General features: G+C 43.1%; 1 protein-coding gene across 1 annotated transcript in view; it reads left to right on the top strand.

The window, feature by feature from the left end:
• LOC147905603 (pre-mRNA cleavage factor Im 25 kDa subunit 2-like) overlaps positions 1-14,099 on the top strand; it is a 55,176-nt gene that overhangs the window by 20,094 nt on the left and 20,983 nt on the right. Inside the window, exons 5-6 of the mRNA XM_087380855.1 lie at positions 8,341-8,427; positions 8,590-8,700. Of these exons, the coding sequence (XP_087236981.1) occupies positions 8,341-8,427; positions 8,590-8,700 (198 nt within the window). The remainder of the gene's footprint in view (positions 1-8,340; positions 8,428-8,589; positions 8,701-14,099) is intronic.

The raw sequence follows: 14,099 nt of genomic DNA, 5'->3' as shown, positions 1-14,099 counted from the left end.
TTCTACAGTTGTCTAAATTGTATTCCAATGGCATTGTTTTCTGCAATACGTATTGTTTTCATAGTATTGTGACTTGTCAATCCGATACACTGTTGCAAAACATTTATGATCTGTTTATTAGTCTTTCTCTGCTTTTTGAGTAATGAGATCTTTTAGAATGTCCTGTCTGGAAGACATTTGAGGGTTCCAGATGAACCCCAAAACAACGATAGATGGAGAGAGAGATTTATTTTGCATCATGTGAACCTTAGAACAAGTCTTCTGCTGTGGGGAGTTGGCTTAAGCAAGCAGCTGTCTATTTTCTAACACAAAGGTGTGACTCCGTAAGAGTTAAGTCTTAATCCTTGTGAGTCAATTGACGTGTCATAGTATATATAATGTAGAAGAGTTAGGAGTTGAGAAATGAAACTTTTTCTTGTAATTGTAAAATCTTTGTTGTCCTAGATATCATATGACAATCATTGACCAGTCTTGTCTCCCAAATACAATAGAATGTAATCTTTGCTACCCTAGATATCATACGACAATCATTGACCAGTCTGGAAAACTAAAGCAATGGAATCATACAAATGATGGTGATTTTCCTCTCCTGCATGCCTTGTATGGAGGTTTCAGAAGAGTGGCAAACAGCCACTATGTATAAGAGAGAGTGGGGCAGGCTGCCTCCTCTCTCAAAACAGGCTGACCAGCCCTAGTGTAGGGGCCAACCAGCCTTCGTCATGGCTGAGTCTGCCCTTCACCTTCGGAGTGCTGACAGAAACTCAATAGAGCATATTTTTATACTATGGTCTACACCCACTGTTGGGCGTTGATGACGTCAATGGGGATGTCATAGTTCCTGCTATGGGTGATTGAGTTTATGGTTTTCAATCTTATGAGTGACTATCGTGAGATTGAAACTGCACTATGTTGTATTTTTAGAGGATGAGTGTGGGAATGTTCCTGGATTCATCTAGGTATATAGGGGCCAACTAGTAGTAAATCTAACCTATCTCCCAAAACTGAGAATTCAACATTGAATTCAGCAGTGGAGTGCTTATACATATACACATACATATGTATGTAGTAAATCTAACCTATCTCCCAAAACTGAGAATTCAACATTGAATTCAGTAGTGGAGTGCTTATACATATACACATACATATGTATGTATGCACGTGTGTGTGTGCGCACACGTGTGTGTGCACCATGCGCACACACTTTTTTCAGTGAAAACCTTTGATTGATTATATTACAAGAGTAGCGACCTCCAAACGAGGCATCCAAAATTACATCAGCTGAAAATCTCAGTGTATGCTAGATATACATCATGATCTATGCAGCGTGTCTGCAAGCAATCAAAGAAGGATTGCTGCAGAGAACGCTTAAAAAAGCCAAACAAGGAAAATACAGGATCACCAAAGACTTTACAGTTCCTGTCTGTCCATAAAGTCCAGAGTGCCCAATAGCGAACCCAAACAAAGAAAAGATGAAACTCCGGTCTGGGTGGATGAAAACCAAAGAGCCAGAAAGACTTCCCAAAAGGAATAGTCGGGAATCTTGCTCGTAGGCGTTGCCGAAGAAGATCAATGAACTCACAAGAACCCCACAAGAACATGGACATAACCAGAATAAATTAGGCATAGTCTCCTGAGAAATCAAACATCCGTGGCAATGAGTAGGAGCAATGTGTCTATGAGCCAACATCTATCGAGATGGAAAAATGCCAAGAAGCACTCGACAGAAGAAAACCTGTTGCTGAAGAGGATCTTTGTAGGCCCAAAGTTGCTATAATCTCTTTCTCCACCACTTGGATGGGCGATGCATTCGCCAAATAGAATTGTCTTTTTCTGAAACCCAAGGTTGCGGCAAAAGGATTTTATACAATACAGGCATCGTAATCTGAGATAGCCTCAAAGGGCGAGAAGAGGACCCTGGGGAAGTCAAAGTTCAATCCTCCAACCTGTTCTAAAGTTCCAAAGGAGGAATCAGAACAAAAGGCGAAAGCATATAAGCAATTTGTTGCCACAAAGCACGATAATGAGAGCCCAAGCCATACCGTGTAGCTGCCAGAGAAAAGGTAGCACAGAGCCATCATCATGAATAACATTAGCAACAGAAGTGATGCCCTTAAAAGAAACAAAGGAGGAACAACGAGGTTTTTATAAAGCCAGTGGAGACTGAAAAACTGTCAACCAGTAAATGCTTTCAGCTCGCAAAGAATTACCCAGCAAAGATTGTCGACCATGCCATTCCAGATGAGAGAGGACGTGCTTCCAATCAAGAAGCAAATTGGAGACCAAAGGGCAGCCAGGCAAAGTGCCATCGATGCAACCAAATAAGAAATCGCAGATTGATTTGCCAGTGACCAAAGGCAGAAACACTGATAGTGTGACCAGAGATCTAATCATAAGAGCCCAAGGTTGATCACCTTGCAGAAATTACAGCAACATTTTTCCCCTGTGAGCAAGGATATGCACGTGGATATTCGTGATGTTCAAACCACTATGCATCTTAGGAGAACAAAGTTGATGCACTAAAAGCAGCCTGAGACTTTTTCTGCCATGTTTGGAATGACAGAAGATTTCCATAATGACAGACATGAAAGAAGCAAGATCTGCCTTGGTGAACATGATCAAAGGCAAATAAAATTGAATATAAGCCACAAGGATGGATTGCACTATCCGAAGCCGAACATGCAAAGGCAATTTCCAATACTCTAGCTTTTTCCGAAGCTTGACCATCACCCAATCAGTTTGTTGACGACGAGTGAGACCCCACCCCAAAGGGTAACCAAGATGACGAACAATCTGAGTAGGTGATATGATTTTCTCGGGCCACAAAAGACTATGCCAGTCTTTAGAATGCAATGGGAGCAGCTTAGACTTTTGAAAATTTACATGAAGACCAGCTGCCAAACCATAAACACAGAGAGCCTGCATCAAAGCAAAAAGATCATTCTGCGTATTCTTCGGGGTAAAGAAAGAATCATCGGCATAGGCTTGAGCAACTATGCTACGATGTGCATCTAATTCCAAACCATGGAGGGAGCCTGTAGCCATGAGATGATCAATATATTGCAGCATAGGATGGGTAGCAATGGCATACAATAAAGCACTAAGGTAAAGCACTAAGGGGACATCCCTGACGGACCGAACAACGAAGAGTGCACTCATCAGAGAGATCTCTTGAAAGAATGCAAGCTGTAAAGCCAGTAAAGAACCTACTGCATTTTTGTTCCAAACCCCAAAGCTTGCATTGTTTGCGAGATGAATTCCCATTGAACTGTATCAATGGCTTTTGTAATATCCACCTGCAAGAGTAGAACATCCTGTTGGGTGTATTTGGCATATTCAATCCCAATATAAGCATTGGCAATATTATTTGTGATATGCCTATGGAGAACGAAGCCATATTGCGAAGGATGCAACCCATCATGCAAATAACCTTTAATACGATCAACAACCATTTTGGCTATGATTTTGTAAATGACTGGCATGAGCGTTATTGGTCTCAAATCAGTGAGCGAATCACATAGCTGCTTTTTTGGAAGGAGCTTAACAAGTCCTTTTTCCATGACACAGGCCTTTGCTGATTTTCCCAGGCTGAATTAACCATTTGCAGCAAAGAAGGCTTGAGGATATCCCAGAAGGCAAGAAAAAATTCAACAGTGAGACCATCCCATCTTGGAGATTTCCGTCTGCCACAGGATTGAACAGCATTTGACAATTCTCTTTCAGTGAAAGGAATTTGAAAGGAATTTCCAATTCCAAAGTCTGAGCATAAGAGAGAATGGGATGGACATGTTGCAAAAGAAGCTGGCTGGCAGACACAACCTGAGGAGAAAGAATGTCCACATGCCCAAAATGAGATGAAAAGTGCTGCACACAAAAAGCAGCAAGCTTTGAGCGAGATGAGGACCAAGAACCATGAGGCATCCGGATCCGACAAATATTGGCAGCTTGTCTTTTGTAATGCAAACTTGTAAAGAATTGCTTGGAAGAGCAACCTTTATCGAAAAAAGCCCTTTGCCAAGATCGGGTCTCCCATTTAGCAAGCTTTCTTTGATCATTCTTGTGAACTGAACTGCACTTCAAGAGGGGATTCTTGTGTTTTCTTAGATCTTAGACTTTCTCAATCTACCATAGGATTAGAGGTTGATATATACGATAAACGTGAACAACTTGAATATAGTGGTTTACACATTATAAAAATGCCTCACATTGACTCAAACATTTCTGATTTGGCAAAATATGGAGTCATTTCTTCCCAATTCCATAGATTTTCCCGCCTTTGTACAACTAAGGAGTCTTTTATCACTCAATGTAGTAATTTGATCACTTTACTATTACAAAAGAGATATAATCCAAGGAAAATAATGAAAAAAGTTCACACATTTTTAGATATGAAGTCTTTTATCTATGGTGTTTCGGCCTTAGGTTTGTTTAGAATGATTGAACATAAGCTGAAAACAAAAAGCGGGGCGCTGAATAGCCCGTTTTTCTTTTAGTTTCAAAAGAGAGTTTGTTTGAGTATACTTGTGCTTTCTAAGTTAGAAATGTATTTTTGCCTCTTTGTAGAAGAAACGAGACATAAGTGTAAAGGGCCATTTAGCTTTTCATGTTTTAAATAAGAGAGAGAGAGAGAGAGATAGAGAGAGAGAGAGAGAGAGAGTTTCTAGTTTTTTGGAAGTTTTTGTTTCTTGACTTGCTTGTTTATTTTTGCTTAAGTCACCTGCTTCGTTTCTTCTTTATTTCTTGTTTTCATTCTCTTTTGTTTATTTGACGTATTTTAGTAAGCACTGGGTTTGCCCAAGAGACTCCACGGGTCTTTAGAAACCCAGTATAGCTGCTTATGCTTGGGCACTGATGACGACATAAGTGTTGCTTTGCTTGCTAAGTATGTCTTCCTTTTGTTTTTCATAAAAGTTATTGTTTACCTCTTTTTCTTCTCTTTCATTTTCTCTTTTATTTTCTTTGTAGATTTTTGATCTTTAGAACAACAAAAATTCTAAATTTGTATGATTGGACTTATTCTAGTCTTACAAAGGTATATTTCTTTGATCATTCGATTGGAGACAGAATTTAGTATGACATAATAGCATGCTTTCTTCTGAAGACAGGCCGAAGATGACTGAGTTCAGTCAAACTCTTGACAAGTGTATTTGGCATGCTTCACAATCTTAGAATGCTATGAATCAATCCGATACCATCTGTCCAAGCGTGCCTGATATAAAGATTGAGCATTATGCTAAAAGGTATATCTCGGAAGCATGGGCTGCAATTCCTTCCAGAGATCAACCAGACACAACTGAAGCAAAAAATCAGAGCATGCTTGCTTTTCAAAAGCTAACATGTGAGTGTGGCCTGAGGTATTATCTCCCAGTTGTGGGGCATTATTGAGATCACCACAGATAAAAGCATAATGCTGCCAGGGATATTTGTGCATAGCATCCCAAATCAAAGCTCGATTCCCGGAAGATTGAGAAGCATATACTGATGCAAATTCAAAGACGTCACCTTAAACAAGGCATTGTATGATCATCCATTGACCATGGTGATCATTGAAGGCCACAATAGGCTGAAGATCATGCTTAACCAAAAGGGCTACCCAGAGAAAGAGTGCTTTCCAGCATAGAAAATGTCATAACTAGCAAAATGTCTAGATTTACCAGCATACATATGCTGATTATGCTCTTGTAAAGCCACTATATCAGACTGCAATTGGCTTATATACAGCCAGACCAGTTTCCATTTTCAACCATCACACAAAACCCTGTACATTCAAAGTGACACATTTGAGATGATCAAGCATATTTATAGATATAGGACAGGTATGTACAACAGCAAAAATGCCTTCTATGTCTGCATTTCCACCTCAGTATTCGGGCCTCGGCCTTGAGAAGAAAACTCAGCCTGAGGAGAAGACAATAAGGCAGTAACTTCCTCTTCTAGAAAGAGGGTACGATTGGCAGTCACCGCAGTCCAAGTCAAACCAATAACAGAATTTTCAGCCGGTGTTTTTCCCTGAGAGGAAGCACCATTCCAAGTCCGGGAGGGCAAAGGTCTCCTAGGTGAGATGACTTTTCTTGGGGTTCATTCAAAGTTTTTTCCTTTGCTTGAGGATGAGAGGCCGAAGGCAGAGAAGGAGGAGCATCACCATTGGAAGCAACCGGTGCTTTCCCTTTGTCCTGGACATCAAAAAACTATTTCACCCCCTTAAACTTCATCAAAGAGGAGGCAGTAGAAGTCTTGCATTTTGGGACTACGTGAAGGGCATTGCGAAGCCATATGCCCGAACTTCTTGCATTCAAAGCAAGCACCTGCAAAGAGACTCCATTTCAGTTTATAGAAGGCACTGCCCATCGAAACATTATTCACTGTAACCGAATAAGAGTCTGGGGTTGGATTATATGTGTCCCACAAAACACAAAATCTATTTGAATTGCCATTAGGCCGTGGTGGACAAACCACTTTGCAAAAGAGGCTGTAATTTTTGGCAAAAGAGAGGCCAGACATTGAGGATAGTCCACAACTTCCACCTAGATAGGGCATCTGTGTTGGATCAACGCCTGATAATCTCTGGTAGGAGACCAGGGCAACACATGAACCATCTGCTGCCCATAGAAAAGAGGAGAGTGCTCTAATAAAATCTGCCTGTGCTCTTTGCCATGATCACTGTAAAAAAGCCCCTTGCTGCATAATGAACTTTTTTGACATAGCAACCACCGAGGGTTCTAGTCAACTAGTTACCAACATATGCAGTAGTAGGCATACGTCATGGAAAAGAATTAATGATGGCATGCTTGGCATATTCCTTCAAAAATGTCATTCACCTCAACCATGATGCCCGTGGTGGGAACCGGATCTTTCCAACTCTTTTGAGTGTCTTCAAAGGCCTCATGCATCAACGCATAGACTAACTGAGCCTCTGTAGAGGCATGGAGGGGGTCATCCTGACCGATAACCTGCTTTTGTTTTTTATTTGGAACTGATCTGTCTTTCTGAAATGTCTTCTCGTAAGGACAATCCGCCATTGGGAGCTGCAGGTGGGCCTGTACAGAATCAGCAAAGGGCTGTATGGAGGCTGGCAGGACGACGAACGGCAGAGATCCACTCCTCTCCTCCTCTCTTTCACAAGCACACACACCACACACACACACACACACACACACACGGATGCATGCACACATACATGCATACATACACATGTATGTGTATATGTATGTACCTGTGTGTGTGTTGTGTGCCTTTGTACACATACATATGGCTGCTACGGGCTGTTTAGTGATGCCCCTAGTCGGCTGGCTGTGTAGGCTGGAATAGCAGGCATACGTCTAAGCAAACTCCCTTGCTGACGCTGTGAGTGACTGTGAGCAGAAACCTAAGATTTCTATGCTTGTACATTTCAGGTCTGGGTGGCAGAGCTGGCAAAACAGATTCACATTTGTTCACAGGTGCTTGGTCTTGTTTGTGTGTGACTAACACAGCAACTTGTGTGTTGCTGGTACGCTTTAGCTGAGCTTATGCGCAGGTCTTCTTGACCTGTTCTGGCGTTGGGATACTGGTACGGCGACTTGCTTCGTCATCTTGATTTCGTGGAATGGAGAGGCTGTGTAGGCATGCTTTTCATTGCTGCATGGCTTGTGAGTCATGCAAGCAGTGGAGACCGCTAGTAGCCTCCAGCTCATGCCTTTGAGGGTCAGTAGACTCTTGAAGATATGCTGAGAGCTTATGTCTCCCAGAGAGTATCCTCAACTGTCAGAGTTTGCTTACAATAGCATTCAACCACGCGAATCAGTCCATTCGATGTACGGATGCAAGCCTAGAGCCCCCATGGACAGTGGGCTTATAGAATGTCAACGTTGGCATTGCTGCTGATTGGTTGCACATATGTTGCAGTTTGCAAGGGAAAGCATAAAGAGTGCTCATGATTCTTGCAAGGATCCACAGTTGGGTTTTTTAACCTTTGCATTCGGTGTTGATGGTGTGATGATATTCTGAGTGGTTGCCATTTTACATTCTTAATGTTTGATTCCCACCTTTCAATCCAGAGTATTGCAGAATGCAATGAAAGACTTAAGGATTGTCTTTGTAGATATTTCAAATTCATTTGAAATGTTATGCTGAAAGTAAATATTCATGTTAAAACTATAAAGCATGGGAGAACTATGTTGAACCCTCATGTCATTCGCTTCTATTTTACTTTATAATTCTGCAAGAAGCTAGCACACTTTGGCTGCTGAAGGGAAGAAGTATAAGTAACCTGTCTAAACCTTCTGATATCAAGGGCTCAAACTTGCATGTTGCAGTGAGTCTTTCGATAACTGTTGCATATTCCTTAAGAAGTTAATTTTGCAGATTGGAGAGTGTGTGGCAGTTTGGTGGAGGCCTAATTTCGAGACACTAATGTATCCTTATTGTCCTCCTCATATAACCAAGCCAAAGGTAGCCACTTGCAGTATTGTACTTTTGTGTGAAAGTCCAGACTCAGAGCCCTTGAATTGCTGAATGTGTATTAATCAGATTGACTTTCAGGACAAATGTGTACAATCTCGTCGCTTTTGTCCCCTGTTAGCTACCTTTAAGTTTCTATCTTCTACATTGCAGGAATGCAAGAAAATGTTTGTGGTTCATTTAGGAGAGCGACATCACTTTGCAGTCCCAAAGAACTATAAACTGTTGGCAGTTCCATTGTTTGAATTGTACGATAATGTTCCGGTAGGCCTCAGAAAGCTCATCTTGTTTTGGAATGATGCATTAAACTATACCTCTATATGAATTTGTAAATGTCTATGCTTTAAGGTCAATAGCTGCCACTTTATAAATGTTGTGTACGTGTAAGGCTTGTTTCTTTGCATCCTTCACATTTGCTGAAAGACATTGGACTATGTTTTTTGTTGGTTTCTGAGCCTTCTGATATGTGCTTAGATAAGTGAGTGAAGAAAAGTAGGCTACTTTTGAAGTAGTATGCATGAAGAAAGTATTAAGGTGTCACATGTCTTCACAAAATGTATCCTCCTGCTCGGTAATTGCTTTTGCTGGCAGATGGCATCAACTTGTCATTGCCAGGATAGGGGTCATGGGAAAATTTCCACAGCCCACCAAGAACCAAGGGAAAGTTTTACAGCCCACTGAAAGTTTCCCCAGGCTAGAAGGGCCTATGATTCAGGCCACTTTCTATCCAGAGGCCAGCCCTTTTCTTAGGGGGACAATTCCTCTCCTAGAACTCTATAAAAGGAGGGAGGGCCTTGGCATCCTTTTGGAGCTTCCCTTCCCCCTCTTGATGTGCCTTCGTAACAAAAGCCCAGCCAGCCAGCTAGAGGGTAGAGGGGAGAGGGAGAGAGAGAAACAAAGATCGAAGTTTGATTGGTGATATCAGAAAAATGCAATAGCGGCATGCCATTTTCAAGATGGAGTGGCAAATGAGCCCCTCCCATTATAGCATTGGACCTGGACTCGTTTGTTTATGGTATTAATACATGCATGACATGTGGCTGTTCACTATAGAACTGTAAGTTGTATATGGGACAATGCCACATGGCACATATACATAACCACCAACAAATGCCATATATCTTTGCTCAGAATTACTTTAAGTAAGAACTCTAGAGCCATCTGCAGAAAACGATCTAGCTATTTAGAATGCCATTAGCTACTAATGTTACAAGCCATCCTTGCTTAAGGAAGAAATCATCCTCAAAATGACAACACAATTACATAGTAGAAACAGAGACGGAAATGAACTCACCTACCCTGACAACAGCAGCCATGATATGGAGTTTCTGAAAGCAACATGCTGTAGATTAGCTCCAGGCAGCCTGCTTTTCGCAGGGAGTAGAAGTCATTGTGTGAGCAAGCAGCCTTCTCCAAACAGCCTCGTAAATGTGGGAGCGTAGTGTTATGTCCACGACTAGGGTACAGCCTTATCAAAGCCTAGGCCTGACCTGGGATCTAGAATTAGATTTAAGGTTAGAGTGTGGTCTAACCTGGAGCTAGGAATAACCTAGGGTTGAGACCAAAGCTAGCAAAAGTGAGGTCTAGATCCTGTGGATAGAGAAGGCAAGGCATGGCTGAGCTATAGTTGGCAAAGGGTGGCCACAAAGTAAAGTTACTTTACACATGCATGCTAAAGTATAGGCTCACAGCTAAAGATAGCCTGGGCCTGATCTATAAGTACAGGCTAGGGCATCATTGTCAGGGGTTGGAGGAGTGCTATCCTCTGGACATTGACCTACTGGCTTGGGAGCAGCAGCTAGAGGAAAGGGCATGTGGTATGAGACGCATGTCTGGACTTCGAGGCTGGCTGGCTCTCTGCAGTGGTCTAGACCTTAGGCTTTGGGGTGGCTCGACGTATTGAGAAGTATAGTCTAAGAATCACAGATTTATCTCTCCTACCTCGATTTATGTCAGCATAAATCTTATTTTAAGAGAAGAAGGATGTTACATCCACGACTGGACTAACTAGGGTATAGGCTTATCAAAGCCTAGGCCTGACTAAAACCCACGGTTAGGAATTAACCTAGGGTTGAGACTAGAGCTAGCAAAGGTGAGGTCTAGACCCTGTGAATAGAGCTAGCCGGCTAAAGGCAAGGCATGGTTGAGCTTTACTTGGCAAAGGATGGCCACATGGTAAAGTAATTTACTTTACGCATGCATGCTAAAGTATAGGCTCACAGCTAAGGATAGCCGGGGCATGAAGGCTGGTCTTTAAGTATAGGCCAGGGCCTCATTATCAGGGGTCGAAGGAGTGCTTTCCTCTGGACGTTGATGTGCTTATCCTGGGAGCAGCAGCTAGAGGAAAGGGCATGTGGTATGGGACACACGTCTGGACTTCAAGACTGGCTGACTCTCTGCGGTGGTCTAGACCTAGCAGCTTAGAGAGGGCTTGTCCTCCAAGGTAGATTGCGATCTGATGGGCTGCTGGATTGCAGAGCAGCGTTGGACAATATGCAGCAGCGTGCAGAGAGCTTGTCCTCCAAGTTAGATTGCGATCTGATGGGCTGCTGGATTTCAGAGTGTTGGACAGTGTGCAGCAGTGTAGAAAGAGCTTGATTTTCACAGAAATCCATGATTTGCAGCAGCAGGGTTGTGGAAGGTGTCCAGCAGGGCATGAAGAGGAAGCAGAGGGGAGCAGCAAGGTGCAGCAGCGGGAATGGGATGTAGGATCTGTGTTGAGAGGATGGGCTGTGGGGGGGTTCTTTTATAGGAGAGCAGGTGAGTTGAGGTGGAGGTAGGGTGCCAAACACTTGTCCCATGTGTGGGCGAATTTTTGGCTTGTGTTGCAGTTCCCCCAATCTCCTCTCTTGTAAGGTTCTTTCAATGTCCCATGGGCCTTTGAGATTGCCAACCTTTGATTTCAAAGAAAAGGTATTTTGAAATTGCTCCTCTTTGGAATAAAATGTTTGCCTAGTGGAGCTCTTAGTCATGGTATCCTGATCTTCAAAATGCTCCAACTTGATTTCCTTACTCTATTTACTAAGAATATATTAGAGTAAATTAAAGAGCTCTGATGCATCACCCAAGTCATGAGTAGCCTTAATGCCTCTTCATATGTCTAGGGGGAAGACTGGTTAGTGCAAATACCTTGGCTATTTCATTTAATGGCCACTGGCCAGAAATAGCAAGTTGGCCGACTGGTCCCTGTCAGGTATCTGGAACTCAATGCTCCTTAAGAACTTCCCCGTAGTGTCCTTTGTTTAAATTGACTTTCATGTGCACTGGGAGGTGTTACAAAACGTGCAATTAGTGCACATTCTTGTTGAGGTTTCCCCTAAAAGGACGTGTAACCTCGAGTCTTGCCACCATGTGGATTGTGTTGGTATTTATCCGTCAATTCCAAGATATTGGCACACCCACCAAAACCTATACCCAATTTGGGTGCACCAGGGTATGCTATCTAGCCCCGAGTTTTGGCGGTTGGAGACACGTGTAGGCGGAGGTGTGTACTAGTGGTACCTGCCAATCATCCCAATGACATCATAGGTCCTAACCCAAATAGTGTAGGCCTGCCTTAACAGAACAAGTCACCTAACCATGGTATTGTGGGTTGGGCCTCTGTTAACCAACTCCAAGATTTCCACCCCAAAGTTACGATTGGGGTGGATAGTGACTCCTTAATGCAATAAGGAAAAAAGGAAGTAATTAAACAATAATAATAAATTTTCACCTGTAAAGAAAATGATGTTCTTCTATCCCATGACAATGCCTCTCTATCTCTCTATCCATCCCTCCCTCTGGGAAAAAAATAATAATTTACAAAGGGGACATACTTGGTGTACACCATCTTAAAATTTTTCCCCATATGACGCACGTACCAGTATTCATGCCCACGTATGATACCACCTTGCTCTACTAGCAATGTCGAGAGGCATCCACTATCACCTCCATCCCAGTGGTCACATACTAATTGACTGCTACCACTTAGGACTCTAAGCACATATAGTACTAGCTAGGCACTGCTTGTGAGCAATGCCTAGTCTCCTAGTTTCCTAACCCAAGACACCCCGCAGGGGGGGGAGGAGGGTAGGGTAATGTCACGCCACACTATTATTGATGTAACAACTATCTATTCCTTTAACTGCGCACTTGGTGTTGCCCTCCACTGTGAATCGACTAGGTTTCCAAAGGGTGGATTACTGAACTCTAACAATCACTCACATTCCACAACAGCCTGTATGAGTGGTTATGCTCTGATCTATAGGTAGTTAGAGGTGGTGGTACTACATGAGCATGTCTTCATGCAGCAAAGTAGTTTATCTCTATTAGAGAACATGGAAGCATGTCTCTAGCTACCCCCACAGCAAAATATGTGGTTCCAAGTATCTCACTGACTCTGGATCTCACTCATGAAGATTACACTCAGATTCTGGAATATACACAGCAAGATAGGCAAGGCAAAATGTGATTATCATGTGCCACAATGCGTGGACTGATCAAGTACAAAAGGTGTTCCACATGTAGGCAGCCAACCGCTTGTTTATCTACAGCCCACATGGCTGCAAAACTGAGCACACTCAAGTGTCGGTGACTGCTCCTAATCTGCTATGGACCCCTCTCCTCTGCATGCCTTCAGCGGCTTCATTGGAATAGAGAGGGAGGGGGCCAAGTGGGCACTTTTATAGATGAGCAAGGGGATTTCTGCTCACCCTCTTGTGCTGGTAGTCCAGTCCTTTTAGAAGAACTGTGGGGACGCCAACAAGGGACTAGAACTAGGAATGCATGCATTTCGTGTTGGAGTTTGTTTGTGCAATGTGTAGGACCCAAGAGAGTGCAAAAAGGACCCAAGATTGGGGAGAAAAGCACAAAAAGCAGGTCCCACAAGGCTCTTAAGGACGGACAAGGGGGCACCTCTTTAAAAGAGGGCCCACAAGACGAAAAAGGCCACCTAAAGCCTCCAATTTAGGAAGAAAAGCCTGAAAGCTTGGCTTTTATGTAAAACTAACTTTTAGAAAGAAGGCCCTAGCTAAGTCTTAAAAAAAAATGCCCCAGATCAACCAGATTCATTCCGAATTGTACTCAGTTCTATGCTCTTTCAAGAGCCAGTTGTACAATATTGCAATAAAGACCTTTGGGGGGGGGGGGGTACAACTCTTATTTCTTTTGGAGATTTTCTTAGCAGTAACATGAAGCATCTCTTGCAATTCTTGTGCAGTAATCTTCTCTTTCTATAGTCACGATTCTGCTCTCTTTGCATTCACACAAATTCCGTTGCACTCTGACATGGTATCAAAGCACAAGTTCAAATCCTCGGACCAATGGAGCGCATGGGTAGCAGGAGGTTGCTGCTTATTGCTACAGGAAGAAGGAGAACCTTGGAAGGAGCTGTTCCAGAAGGCGTGGACAGTTTGGGAACATAGTTTCCAGAAATGCCGTTTTTCTGACCCCGAAATGGAACGGTGTTTCCATGCCGTTTCCAAAAACGGAAATGGCGTTTCCGGGGGGGCAGTTTTTGCCCCAAATTTTCTGCTTCCGCATCGTTTTTGCTGGCATCATTTCCTGCTCCTGCGTGCTCCCTCACCTCTCCTCTCAGCTCACCCTCTCAGCCCTCTCACCCTCTCGAGTCTCAGCCCTCTCAGCCTCTCCTCTCCCCCCCCTCTCACCCTCGCAGCCCTCTCCTC

Source organism: Dipteris shenzhenensis, chromosome 1, assembly GCF_047967505.1.
Source record: "Dipteris shenzhenensis isolate YYH24624 ecotype China chromosome 1, Dip_SZ_1.0, whole genome shotgun sequence".
Taxonomy (NCBI): domain Eukaryota; kingdom Viridiplantae; phylum Streptophyta; class Polypodiopsida; order Gleicheniales; family Dipteridaceae; genus Dipteris; species Dipteris shenzhenensis.
The sequence above is the reverse complement of the archived record's forward strand: the minus strand, read 5'-3'. Positions and strand labels throughout refer to the sequence as shown.